Source organism: Octopus bimaculoides, chromosome 5, assembly GCF_001194135.2.
Source record: "Octopus bimaculoides isolate UCB-OBI-ISO-001 chromosome 5, ASM119413v2, whole genome shotgun sequence".
NCBI lineage: Eukaryota > Metazoa > Mollusca > Cephalopoda > Octopoda > Octopodidae > Octopus > Octopus bimaculoides.
In genome coordinates this window covers 16,189,040-16,202,944 of record NC_068985.1, presented here as the reverse complement: position 1 = coordinate 16,202,944, position 13,905 = coordinate 16,189,040, and the positions used below count along the sequence as shown (strand labels likewise).

The window sequence follows — 13,905 nt, the reverse complement described above, 5'->3', positions numbered from 1 at the left end:
TGGCATGTTTGTTAGCTATTCTTACTGATCATCCACGTTCTCTTGAAGACTGTAAACAACCACAGCTGGAATTTATTGAAATCTTACAAGAAAAACTTAAATCTCTACATGGAAGAGATGAATTTAGAGTGAGTACATCCTGTCTGCATTCAATCTGTTGGCCATTTTTCCATGTTTACATTAGGTGTTGTAAATCTTTTCATATGAGTTCTTCTTGTTATCCCAGTTGCTCCGAGCATATTTTCAGTACAGTTAGATCATCATCATCATTTAACGTCCGCTTTCCATGCTAGCATGGGTTAGACGATTTGACTGGGGACTGGCGAACCAGATGGCTACACCAGACTCCAATCTGATCTGGCAGAGTTTCTACAGCTGGATGCCCTTCCTAACGCCAACCACTCCGACAGTGTAGTGGGTGCTTTTTACGTGCCACCAGCACGAGGGCCAGTCCGGCGGTACTGGCAACAGCCACGCTCAAATGGTGCTTTTTACATGTCACCTGCACATGAGTCAGTCCAATGTTTTGTTCACATGCCACCAGCACAAGTGCCAGTAAGGCGAAGCTGGAAACGATCGCACTCAAATAGTGCTTTTTATATGCCACTTTTGCTTAGAGACATTGGTATTGCTGATAGAGTACAAGTCTTGCTTTTCCTTCTTTGTTTGTATGTTTCTGTGGATAGATGCCCTTCCTGTCATGATTTCATGTGTTTGTGTTAACAAACTGAGCTGTGAATGCATAGGGCTCTGAGGTCCTTTTATTCAATCTCTAATGTTGGTGCATCAGTCATAGAAAGCAAGCCAAACAACATGTGCAAGCATCAATACATGGACATGGCAGTGCCCAATAAGAAAAAATGATCCAGACCATGATGAACTGGCACAACACATGGCAGCATAGAAAGTGTACGTGTGGTCAAACTGTCCAACCCATGCCAGCATGGACAATGGACGTTAAATGATGATGATGATGATGATATATATATATATATACATGTATATATATATATTTATATATGTATATACATCATAAGTATGTATGTGTGTATAAGCACAGGTTTGGCTGTGCAGTTAAGAAGCTTGCTTCCCAACCATGTGGTCTTGGGTTCAGTCCCACTGCATGGCACCTTGGGCAACTATCTTCTATTAAAGCCCTGGGTTGACTTAAACCTTGTGAGTGGATTTGGTAGGCAGAAACTTAAAGAGGCCCTTTATTTGTGTGTATGTGTGGTGTTATTAATGAACCTCTTTGTCATAGAAGCGAGGCTGTTTATTTCTAGTTTATTTCTACTCTTCCACGAAAAACATGACCTGCTACGGGGAAATATTATCTTGCTTGAAAACAGGTGAGGGTCAGTGACAGGAAAGGCGTCTGGTCACAAAAATAATCTGTCTCAATAAATTCTGTCTGATTCATTTAAGTATGGAAAAGTAGACATTAAACGATGATTGTGATGATATAATCTATACAAATATTCTATCCAATTATTATGTAATTTCTCTTTATTAGACATGGTTATTTAACAACTCTTAATATTTGAATATCAATTTTATTGCAGGAAGAGCTTCAGTACACGAAAAATATATTGCAGATGTTAGGTTCAAGTGGTAGTAACAGTAGCAGTCCTGTTGGTTGTGCATCAAGTGCAGGAAGGTAATCTGACTGTGCACTTCACCATACACACACACACACACACATGCATATATATATATATATATATATATATATATATGTGTGTGTGTGTGTGTGTGTGGAGATGTATGTATGTGTGTGCATACACACCCACACATATGCATGTTTGTATTTGTATATGTTTGTATGCATATATGTATCTGTATGTAACATATATGTATTAATGTATGTTATATATATATATATAAATACATGTGCATATATATGTAGAGCTATTTGTGTGTGTATAAATACATGTGTGTGTGTGTATGTATGTATGTATATATGCATACAGATGTGCACATACATATATATGTGTGTGTGTGTGTGTGTATATGGATTTAAAAAAAATATCTGATTCTCTCCTATTATTAAATCCTGACACATTTAGCCAACAAATATCCCACTGATGTCTTTGCTGGGAAAGCAAAACCAATTTGGAAAGACTATGGAGAAAAAAAAAACTGAAACAACAAACCAACAAAAAAAAAATGAAAACAACTAAAAAAAAAAACAATTATAAAACATACCAAAAATATATGAACTATTTATTTGAAAGGTTGTCAGCACCCCCCTCACTTCCACATTGTGCAGTTGTTATTTTTATTATTGTCAATGAGTTTGTTTTCTAAACACCATTTGTCATTTCTGGTGATGCTACTTTGATTGTTGCCCACACCTCTTTTCTCAATTTACTGACAATCTACCTTAACATTAGATGCAGTCCACCACACATACAACTTTTCAAATTCCCATTTTATATTGGACATTTTAACTAATTTGTTTTGTATTTGATGCCTGAATGGCAGTTATTTAAATCTTACACACTATTTGCCATACATGTACACTTACATGTATGAACTGGTTGTCAATTATAACATATGAAAGAAAATTTTCTGAAAACAAAAAAACAAAAAAACAAAAACAAACTGTTCATTGTCGAAATATTAAATTTTACATGTTGGACCCTGTATACTGTTGAAATATTGCAGCATCACCTGGCATGATCTTGACTCAAGTTTATCAGAAGAGTTCCCTTATCCTTTGCCATTAGCTACTTTAAACTTTTATTCCACCTGCTGGCCAGGTGTTTTTAGTAGCTTTCCTTGGGTGAAGACAGTCCGTGTACTAGTCTACTCTTTCTGTTTAACAATGAGTACACGCAAATATATATACATCAAACAAGTAAGCCCATACATGCAAACACATTGTGGTTATGTTTCTGTGAGCAAACAATCTTGTTTCAGCCTTGGAATAAAATGAATATAAACAAATTAAGCCTTATGTTGAATTATCACTAATTTTACAAACTATTTAATAATTTTCCAGTCATGTTTGTCAATTTTGTATTTTTTTAATTCCAAAAGGTGTTGCCCACACAATGTTGTAGCATAATGGACAATTTTTTTTTCTTCACTATGTTATTGTTCAAACATGTTTGAATTAATGTAAGTAATGAATTATTGCACATAGCTTTGTAAATAAACATCACCATTGATCTGAAACTTGGTAATTCAATAGTGTTTCTCTAATAACAAAACAACAAAGGACTGTTTTAGTATCTTCTAAATATATATGATGGCATTAAGCAATTTGTCTTGTTTTAATTTTTTCTCTTGCTGTTCCTACAAAGCTGAACAACATTTGTGTGCTAAGTAAGACAAATATGAACTAGTATAAAATAGCAACAAATATTTTACATTTTTTTAATGAATTATGGAAACAGTAATGTAACCGAACTATATATTTTTGTGTGGTACCAAATATCCAGTCTATAGAAATAGTTTGTGTAGTCTTTTCTCAGCTCTTGGGTCTTTTAACCAAGTTACTATTGCAAGTAACTTCAGATATGTGGTTGTGTACACCTTAGCATATTGCTAATAAATGAAGCTGGCCTCATTGACTTACTGATGCCAAGGTTGTAAATGAAGTTTAGACATTCTCTAAGGAATTAGTATTGAATTTAAAGAAAAGAAAATAATAAATAGACAAGAAAAAATATTGCTTACAAAGACATAGACTTCAATTCCTTATGGTTAAATTTTTATAATATATTTGCAGTTTTTAATATGTATAGCATTTAATTCTTGGTTTAAAGTATAGTGCTGAATTGTATTAAAACATTGACATCAATTAAATATTCTTACATTTCTTCTTACTTTTTTTTAATGATAATTATCAATAATTACCAACAGATGTTCTTTAAAAAAACTATTAGTAGGTCTAAAACAATCTTATGCACTGTTTATAGTTGGATGATTACAAGAAAATTTAAAATCTAACAACTTTTGATTTGTTTCAATGATTCATAAAGTAATGTCTTATTACTTGCCTGTGTACTGAGAATTTCCTATCACCAATTGATGAAAATCAATAACCTTCTAATATTTTACATGCTTGTTATATTGTTACACATCAAACAGCTAATTATTTCTTTTGAGTATAATATAATTCAGAAAGTGGAGTAAAAAAAAAATGATTTTGTTCATTTATAAAGTGTTGATGTGAATAACATTAGTTAGTCTTCTATTTTCAGAGTGTTTTCTACACTTTGGAATATTTTCTGGAATTGAAGTTTTGTCAGGTCTGTCTGCTCACTTGGATTTCTCAGTAACCATGAATGATATATATAGAACTCCTTATCTTCTGGCTTATACTTCCAAGGTTTTCCCATATATACACCTTTCTATCATAAAGGGAGTTCTCAAGTCTATTTTACATGTTTATTAATTTCTCATTTCTACCACTGCATTTGATAATTCTTGTTTCCTTGACCACATTAGATGAAGTAACTTCTTCAAAATTGCCCCAAGACCCATTTTAATCTTCAGCTAAAATTTCTTTTTATGTAATGACATGTTTTAGTGAATATGAACTAATGAGGAAAACACTCTCTCTGTGTGAAACTCTATTCAAATGACATTTCAACAGGAATGCTTCCATTGACAGGCATAACATGTCTGGACATGATTCCGTTTACAAGTTTATCATTTCTTTAAATTCTTTTCTTCCTTCTTCGTGTTTTGTCTTGTAAATGAACAGATAATTCAGATTACTGTTTTCTAGCAATTTCATTCATTTATAGAAATTTCTATTAGATTATTACATAGAGTCTAACAGCTATACCTTGGATGTTTCACTGTCCCTTCAATACTATCTTCTGGGCAGTTTTCAAAATACAGTCATGCTTTCATTTCTGGAAATATTCCATCTTTCTTTGCTTCTACTGATACGACTTCCTTATTCCTCTACAGTCATGTGAGAAAATCCATCAACATAACTCTGTCTCCCAGAGAAATTGATTTCACTCCTCCCTCAATATATTTCATGATTCTGTAAAGTGGATTACATATAATATGTTTGCTACCTCATTAGATGTACACATCCAATGTTAGTTAGTGTTTCACTTCAGTAGTTTCTTGATCTCTGCTGTTAATCACAAAGACATTCAGTCTTATTGCTTCCTTGCCAAAGTAAACAGCCTGAACTTCTGCATAACTACATGAGTGTGTGTATATGTATGTATGTGTATATGTATCTTTTGTGCAAGGTCCACGTGACATATTGCATGGTTTCTTCATTCAGATTCCTTCATTGTACATACTGAACTTCCTCATTCACTGTATTCCTTGAGTTTAGCCCCTGTCTTCTGTCTAATTAGTCTCAATTCTTCCATTATATTAATTTAAATTTCTCCTTTCTGTTTTTTCTTTACTTCAGTAATCTAGTATATTCATAACATGGAATCTTGTTTATAACTTTTGAAGTTCTTTGATTTAGATACCATGTTCTTAATGCTTCTTGTAATGATGCTTTCCTGTTATGAACAAATTACATTCAGCTAAGTTATTATAGTTTAGGTTTCCAGCTTTACATTTCATAAAAATTATTTTCAAATGAGAAACTTTATCTCAGCCTTCATGGTGAAAACTTCTAGTATTTTATTTTGCATTGCCAATGCTGCATTCCTTTTCTCTCCAATCTTGGGATTGAAAAAGCTTGGCAGTAAGATAAATTAGTCCAGGTTTTATAGTTGATCTGTACCAAAACCATTTTTTCTTTCAATTTTCTAACATAACTTTCTCCTATTTCAGTATTCTTTGAAAATCTTTTTTTTTTTGAGATATTGGAAGGTTATCTTCCTTTACTCTGTTTTTATTTTTCACTTTCTATGTACCTTTTTTTTTTCTTTCTGCATTAAACATTTCTGTCATTTAAAAAAAAATGAAATTTATATATTTGATTTAAACATCATTACAAAATAATTGAATTACACTACGTACACAAAGACAATTTTTTTTCTATTTAACACTGTGTGGTACTTGCAGTCATTTAGACTAGTGAGTGTATATATTTACAACTTCTTTCAATTTATTCAGAAGTTGTCTACGTGATGACAGATATACAAGGCATTACTATACCTTAGTAATTAGTTTCCTACTTGCAAATAATAGCAAATATCTTACAGTTCTACAGGAAAACAAACAAATGCAGTTTCTACTCATTAGATTTATTAGGAATCAACAGAGGATTCCCTGGTTGATAACAGCCAAATCTCTCTCAAAGCTCACACTATCATGTTAAATAAAGGAAGAATACATTCGATAATGTAGTCCTAAATATTCATTTGGCTGTGAATGGAATGTGTTTGACCATATGTCTGTATGATCAAGATCAACTTAGGGCTAAACAACATCAGCATAGTTGTATTTCATTACCATTTACACACATACACACACACACACACTATATATATATATAGTAACAATATTCTTTGTCAGAAAAAGGAAGAAAGTGCCTATAACATATTTCACAATAAAAGAGTACTTTTGAATAGTTGGTTAGAAATGTTAAGGCATCTATAGATTATGTTGGGTTTTTAATAATTCAGTTTTTCTTTTTAAAGTAATTAGTTTGATCAGCAAGCATTTTATTTTCCTTTTTATGCAGCATATTTTCTAACTAAATTATTTTTAAAAAATGCATTAAATGATAGAAATTACAGAATATTTAGTAAAATATGGCTTGTTCATCTATACATCCAACTCTCTTTTGAAATTTGTGGCCTTGTGCCCATGTCAAAAATCTTAATTATAAGAGTGTGTAAATGATTTCATTGCATTTAATATTCTTATGGTGTCATTTTGGGACACATCTTTGGTCAGTGCAGCTTGTTGGATCTTTGAACTGGATTTCCATCTTGATTATTTCTTTATTTCTCAATTCTTCCATTTACATTCAAATTCAGCTGTTAAACCTGTGAACATGTAAGGTGGATTGTAGGATTGCAATTAGTTATTTATTGCAAATGCCTATATAAAATTCAGTTACTAAAACACCACTCATTTTGTAATACAGAAATAAATGGTTATGCGAACAGTTGATTGAACTAGAATTTATTGAATGTAGATGACCAAAAAACAGTTAATCGAATTAATAATTACTCCAACCAATTGAATTATAGCAAATATTTAGATAATTTCTTTTTAAAAAGAAACATTTGATCGAAGCATTAAAAAATATCAGGATTCTTGACTGAATTTTAAAAGCTCACTGAATCATTTCAAGAATGCACTAATATAATTGACTATTTCTGTACAATTGCTGCCCTAATGTGTGACATTATAACACATGTTTATGATTTTGTTCAACTGCTAATTGCTTTGTACTGTAATAACATTAGGATCCTTTCAAATGATTCAATTAACTGAAATTGTGCATTGGCCTTGATGAAGGTTATTAACATACACTACTACCCAGTTTTCAGACTGTAAACATAAACATGACATACATATACATGCACAGTATAACATTTTGATATTAAAAATAATTTTTTAAAAAATGTACCAATATAACCTTTTTTTATCTTTTTCAATCTATTTTCCATATTGCCAATATTTGCTATAATTTGATAAATTGTTTGAGAAAATGTTACTTTGATGAATAATTTTTTGTTCATGTTTTTATGATTAACCGACACCAAACCAAAATAAATCAATTTAAAATCAAGTATTTAAAACAGATTTTAAAGAGACAAAGTACGTTGTTTGTGTTAATGATGTATATTTTTTGGTAGATATACTATAATGAGACTGCTTAAACAATATGTAACTAATGTATATATACATATAGGATATTGATGTATTATTTCTCAATTTTAAGTATTAAGATTTATTATAGGCTATTTTTAAAAAGCTTTTAAACATATAAAGTAAAATGAAGGATTGCTAATAGTTCGTTTTTGCACATGGCTGAGTGTACGATTCATTCTATATTTCAAATTAATATATTCACAAAAAAAAAAAAAAAAGGATATCTTCAGTTTCTGACTGTGATATAATAATTATTCATTTAACTGTTTTAATTCTGATAGATACAAAAATAACTTACAACAACTATATAGTAAATAATTTTGTTCTTTAAATTGGTTTATAGTATATTCCAGCCTACCTGTCTGTCAGTCATGCATCTTTGGCCATCTATTATAATTCTGAGAAGCAGTATATAATTGTCATTTGAATTTTTTCTTCTAATGATTTTAATTCATTGGACATTGAATTGAAAATTTCATTATACTTTATTCTAATGAGTAGCTTCTTAGTTCTATTTTTTCCCCCTATTAAATATAAGTCTTTGTTTGAAAGCTGCACTATAAATAACTATGCAGAATTCTGTTTTAGTAGGATTAAAGAGAAACTGCTTATTGATTGCCATGTTCAAGATCCAAGCTATGTGCAAATATTTCTTTTCATTACTTTCATGATCTTCATTTAACTTTCTATTTTGAATATCTGAAATATTGTCTATATTTTAGATATATATATATATATATAATTTCTTGCTCACCTTCCTTCATGTGTAACTAAACTATTTTAATTCTGGTTAACTTTAAAATCAAGACTATATTCCTAATTTGGATATATTTTATTATTTAGTTTTATTTTGTCTTGATATAAGTAACCATAATGTCAGTATTTAGTGTTTGTTTTTGTATCAATCGACACTGCTGACTAAAAGTAGTTAATGCCACACTTGATTTGAGTGAATTTTTAGAAAATAAGGCCATATATTTTGGCATTGTTTGTAGAAAGAATTTGCTATGTTTGCTGGTGAAATAGAGACATGGTCATTATTGCTTTTGTGAAATGTGGAAAAACTGAAATATAATCATAAAGCAAACAAAAAACTTAGTATTATGTGAACATTACAAGTTTATTTCTAATTTCCTTCCCGATTCTATATAATTTTGTTAACCTGATACCCCCTACAACTTTTATCCCCCAATACCCGTCCAATCAATGCTCCTCATTTATGTGTACAATTTGGCTGTGAGTTTATCAACTGCTTGCTTATGTTACTGCTGCTGCTTTGTGTGGGTAGAAAGAGGGTGCTTGAATCAGCTGTTATTGTTAGAAACAAAATGGACATACAGATATAGTTATTTTTATTTTCTTTGTTTCCCAATCAAACTTTGTACAGAGAAATTATTCAATAATACAGCTAATTGTAAACTTTTCAACTGAAAAAAAAAACCTCCAAAAAAACACATGAAATAAATAAGCCATGCATATGATATTTTCATTATTTTTCATCTCATTGTAAGTTCTCATTTGCATACGTCTATTTTTACAATTATGATTATTATTTTTTGCTTTCAATTCCAATGGACTCTTTCACCCTCTTTTTATCTGCCAAACTCTTCATTAAATAAATGTCAAGATGAGAGTAAGTTCTTAGTTGAATTTGAAGTGTATAGATATTTCATGGAAAACTATGTAGCAGTTTAAATTTTTGTTTTTCACTACTCCCCTTTCTCTCTTCCACTTTTCATTCGTGATTGAAAAAGAGAAAAAAACAAAAACATCATTATGTCATAAATTTTTGCTTTTTTGAACTTTAACAAAAAATCTTTGTTTATATTTTTCATTATCGTTTCTTTTATTATTTAATCTAAGATTTCTCGTGATTTGTTATGCAGGAATACTAAGAAAGTATTTCATTCTAATACTATATGGACATAAAGACATTTGTCTAGAAATTTACACTAACATATTTCTGTTATTTTAGTTGAAAAACCAATACTTATTACATGGATTTTATTGCTTCACATATCCATATAGCCGTAGAACTATCATGAGTCATAAGATAATAAAACTCTGTGTGTGTGTGTATGTGTGTGTGTTGAATTATGTGAAGCACTAAAATAAATGTCATAAAATTTGGTTGAGATAAATTTGAAATTTTCTGTTTTATTGTTTTAAATTTTCTTCTTTTGAGATTCTATAGATCATATCTTCTTTTTTCTTTTAATAAATATTTTTTTCGAAGATATAAGTATATCAATTTGCATATATTAAACTATTTTTCCTGGTATTTTACTTTTTCTAATAATCAGACATTATTATTATTATTATTATTATTATGATCACTGAGTTCAAATCCCACTGGGGTCTAGTTTGTCCTACATTTTTTCCGGGGCAGATGAGAAAGAACAAGTGGAGTACTGGTTTGACATTTTTGACTATACCCGCTCCCCAATTGTGTGGCCTTGTGCCTAAGTTAGATCATTATTACCAATGTGAGTTTCCCCTTGTGTATATTTATAATTGTTTATTTTAATTTCCATTTGTAAATTAATAAAAAGAAATCTATGATAAAATAAACCAGTAGCAGAAAGAATCAGTCGCTAGTGTAACAAACTTCTTGAAGTTCATCTTGAAAAACACCCTCACATGGCTGGAACTATTTATAAAGCCTTCAATAGATATTTTAGCTTTTGTTTCAGTTTTTCTTTTCTTTTTTTCAATGTTTATGATAAATGTGAATATTTTATTTGTTTATTAATTATCATTATTATTATTATTAATACTTTTTTTTGTTTTACTGATCCCAGCCATTTAAACATAGTTTCAATATGCTACTACATTACTGCATCTCATCAGATGTTTGCTGTTGGCTTCTTCCCTAGCAACTACTCTAATCATAACAGGATTTTGTTTTAAAACTTTGTTGGTATGTTTTATCAGCAAAAGAGCAAAACAACAATAACAAAAGTATGTAGGCTTGTCTAATGTGTGTAAGGGAGGAGGAAGAGGAGGAGGAGAAGTGGTAGAGAAAAAGCTTCATGAACTAAAATGAGAAATTGCATTATAGTCACATTTTAATACAATTTGTTTCGTTTTACTTTTTATTTTTTTCAATTGAACACCACTCTCCCCCCTCTCTCTCTCTTTATATATATATGTATATATATATATATTTTATTTTCCATTCCTCCCTACTCAGGTTAACAGCATTTCTGATGAGAATTGTTGAATAAACCTTATTTCTATTCCTTTTTTCCAAAGAAAAAGATGGTTCCTACTTTGTCAGTTTTTTTGGTCATATATATATATATATATATATATATATATATATATATATATATATATATAATATTTTGTTATTTGTATATAATTTGTTGTACTTGTACTTCTTCAGACTCTGGTGAATAAATAGATTTGTCCTGAATTTGTTTTATTTCATTAATTACTGTAATTCAGATTCATAACATTGTTGATACTAGAATAGTATTACATTATCAATTATTATGAAACCAGTGATATCAATTATTTTGTTTTACTTCAGAACAATCATTGTGACAGGATGAGCCAAGTAATTGGAGGGCAAAGTTATAAGTGTAGGCATGGCTGTGTTGTTCGTCATGAAGCTAACTCTGCAACTACAAAGTTTCGGGTTCAGTCTCCCTGTGTGGCACCTTTCTCAAGGTGCTACACAGGGAGCCAACCAATACCTTGTGAGTGAATTTGGTAGACAGAAACTGAAAAGAGCCTGTTTGTGTGTGTGTGTGTATATATATATATATGTATATATATATATATATATATATATATATATATATAGATATATATATAGATAATTATTACAATTAAAAGGGTAAAGGATTATCAATTTATTAATAAATTAATAATTAATAATTTTTACCAAGCCCTGTTGCTGATCCCTTAATTTTGTTTATAAATGTATAAGAACTTTTAAATAAGTTCCACACCGATAATGGTGCTTACATACCGAAGGGCTTGGTAAAAATTATTAATTATTAATTTATTAATAAATTGATAATCCTTTACCCTTTTAATTGTAATAATTAATTATTCACTCCCGGATAGTAAACCACAGATTTTCTGTGGTACTGCCTGCGACGCACATGGTAATCCGTGGGGGAAGATGATGGGCTGGCTCGCCTATGTGGATTTGGAGATACTTTCAAAATGTGTCGACTGCAATGATGGCGCTAGATCGTGCATGCACATTTGCCAGTATCGTCGAATTTACAACAGGAATATCATACCGATGAGGTAATGAAGAGTTTTTATACTCCTAAACCAGAAACATGTCTATGATTAACTATGGCTAGTTAGTTCGTTATTTTTCTTCTTGTTTTGCCTATGTGAGTTGCGGGTATCTGCTATCTGTTGGAATTTCAGCATTTTTAGCTGCTATTTCTGAACTTCGGTATGTGGTGAAGCAACCTGTTGCTGATCCCTTAATTTTGTTTATATATATATATAGATAGATAGATAAATATATATATATGTAGATACTGTGGATGTTAGTTCAGAAGTTGGACTTATCTCCCAATTTAGGTCACTTAATTCTTTTCCTACAGAATAAATTCTAATTTAACACTCCTATTTTATAAAGCTTTTGGACCATTCCCCCCACCCAACCGCCTTAATTCCTAATCGTCCAAACAGATACCTCTATGTTTTAATGATACTGCTGGCATTGTTCATTCCTTCGCATTGTACTTGTTTTTTTTTTTTTAATATATATATATAATTTCCCAAGCATTTTTTGGGCTCCTGACAACAAATACTACTTTTCCATACCATTATTTATATATATCAACCTATATAACATTCTTAATAGCTTGCCCTTTGTTTTCAAATTTAACTGACCAATTATATCAAACATTGACCTTGGTCAGTCCCATTACGAGCAATAGGTGGTTGGACTCTACCACATATTAGTAAGCAAATAATTGAAATTAATTGTTGGGCACTTTAATATGATAGAAACTAACCCTAACCCTAATTTGTACTATAAACATAATTATTAAAAATCTATTATGATTACTTCTAAACTTTATGGTACCTCCACTCCCTCTTTTACTTAACCTATTGGCGTATCCCTTTATTTTTACTTTTTTTATTATCCACCCTATTACCCCAATAGAAAAAAATTAATTCACCAGTTACTATTTTAAGTTTAGTCATTACTCAACATCCCAGAGACACATGAGCAAAATAGTATGATTCAAACATATTCAGCCTTTCCTTTTCCTCTCTTGGCTCTTCTTTTACGTATGTATTTTTCTTCACTTGGATGAAACTCCATGTTTCAGATCGGTTTTATTACCAACTATTATGAATATTATTTTTTTAGCATATCAATGGTAATACCATATAACATTGGAAGCAGAAACAGCTGTTAGATGAAATGCAGTCTATTTGTATTGAATTAAAAAATAATAATTGATGGAAGTCAATTGTTGTTGATCAATATTTCTCCATTTTATGTTTACTTTAAATTTGATTGCTCATAAACTCATCTTTATCTTTGTTATTACCTGTAATCTGTGAGTATAATATGCTCAGAACAAGGTGTCATAATTCCACTTTTCTCCTCCTTTGTACGGCCACACTTCGAATACTGTTGCCCCTTGTGGTTTCCCCATACAAAACAAAACATCTTGAGGATTGAATTACCCCAGAGGGCACTCACCAAACGAATTGAAGGCATGACTGATCTTGATTACTGGGACTGCCTTAAATCCATGAAGCTCTACTCTCTCCAGCACCGCCGCGAGCTGTACATCATTTGTACGATGTGGAAAATATACCGCCAGCATTGCCCAAATGACCTGAGCATTAGTTTCAAGGTTCATCCAAGGCTGGGACCATGGGCCATACGTCCCCTGCCCAATTCAGGATCACAGCATATAGGTACACTGCGACATAATTTCTTTTCCTCAACAGGCCCTGCCCTGTTTAACATTGTCCCAAAACTGATTAAAGAGGAAAAGGATCCTATCAGCTTTAAACGGAGTCTAGACAGCTTTCTTCAAGGAATACCAGACAAGCCACCCATAACTGGATACAACTCACTCAATAAGAACTCACTACTTGAATGGACCATAAACAAAACTTGACTGTAAAAAGGATTTA

At 31.0% G+C, this 13,905-nt stretch overlaps 1 protein-coding gene across 1 annotated transcript in view; it reads left to right on the top strand.

The window, feature by feature from the left end:
• LOC106882843 (hsp70-binding protein 1) overlaps positions 1-2,949 on the top strand; it is a 26,379-nt gene extending 23,430 nt beyond the window's left edge. Inside the window, exons 6-7 of the mRNA XM_052968017.1 lie at positions 5-128; positions 1,563-2,949. Coding sequence (XP_052823977.1) covers positions 5-128; positions 1,563-1,661 — 223 coding nt within the window. The 3' untranslated portion in view covers positions 1,662-2,949. The remainder of the gene's footprint in view (positions 1-4; positions 129-1,562) is intronic.
• The last annotated feature ends 10,956 nt before the right edge of the window (positions 2,950-13,905 follow it).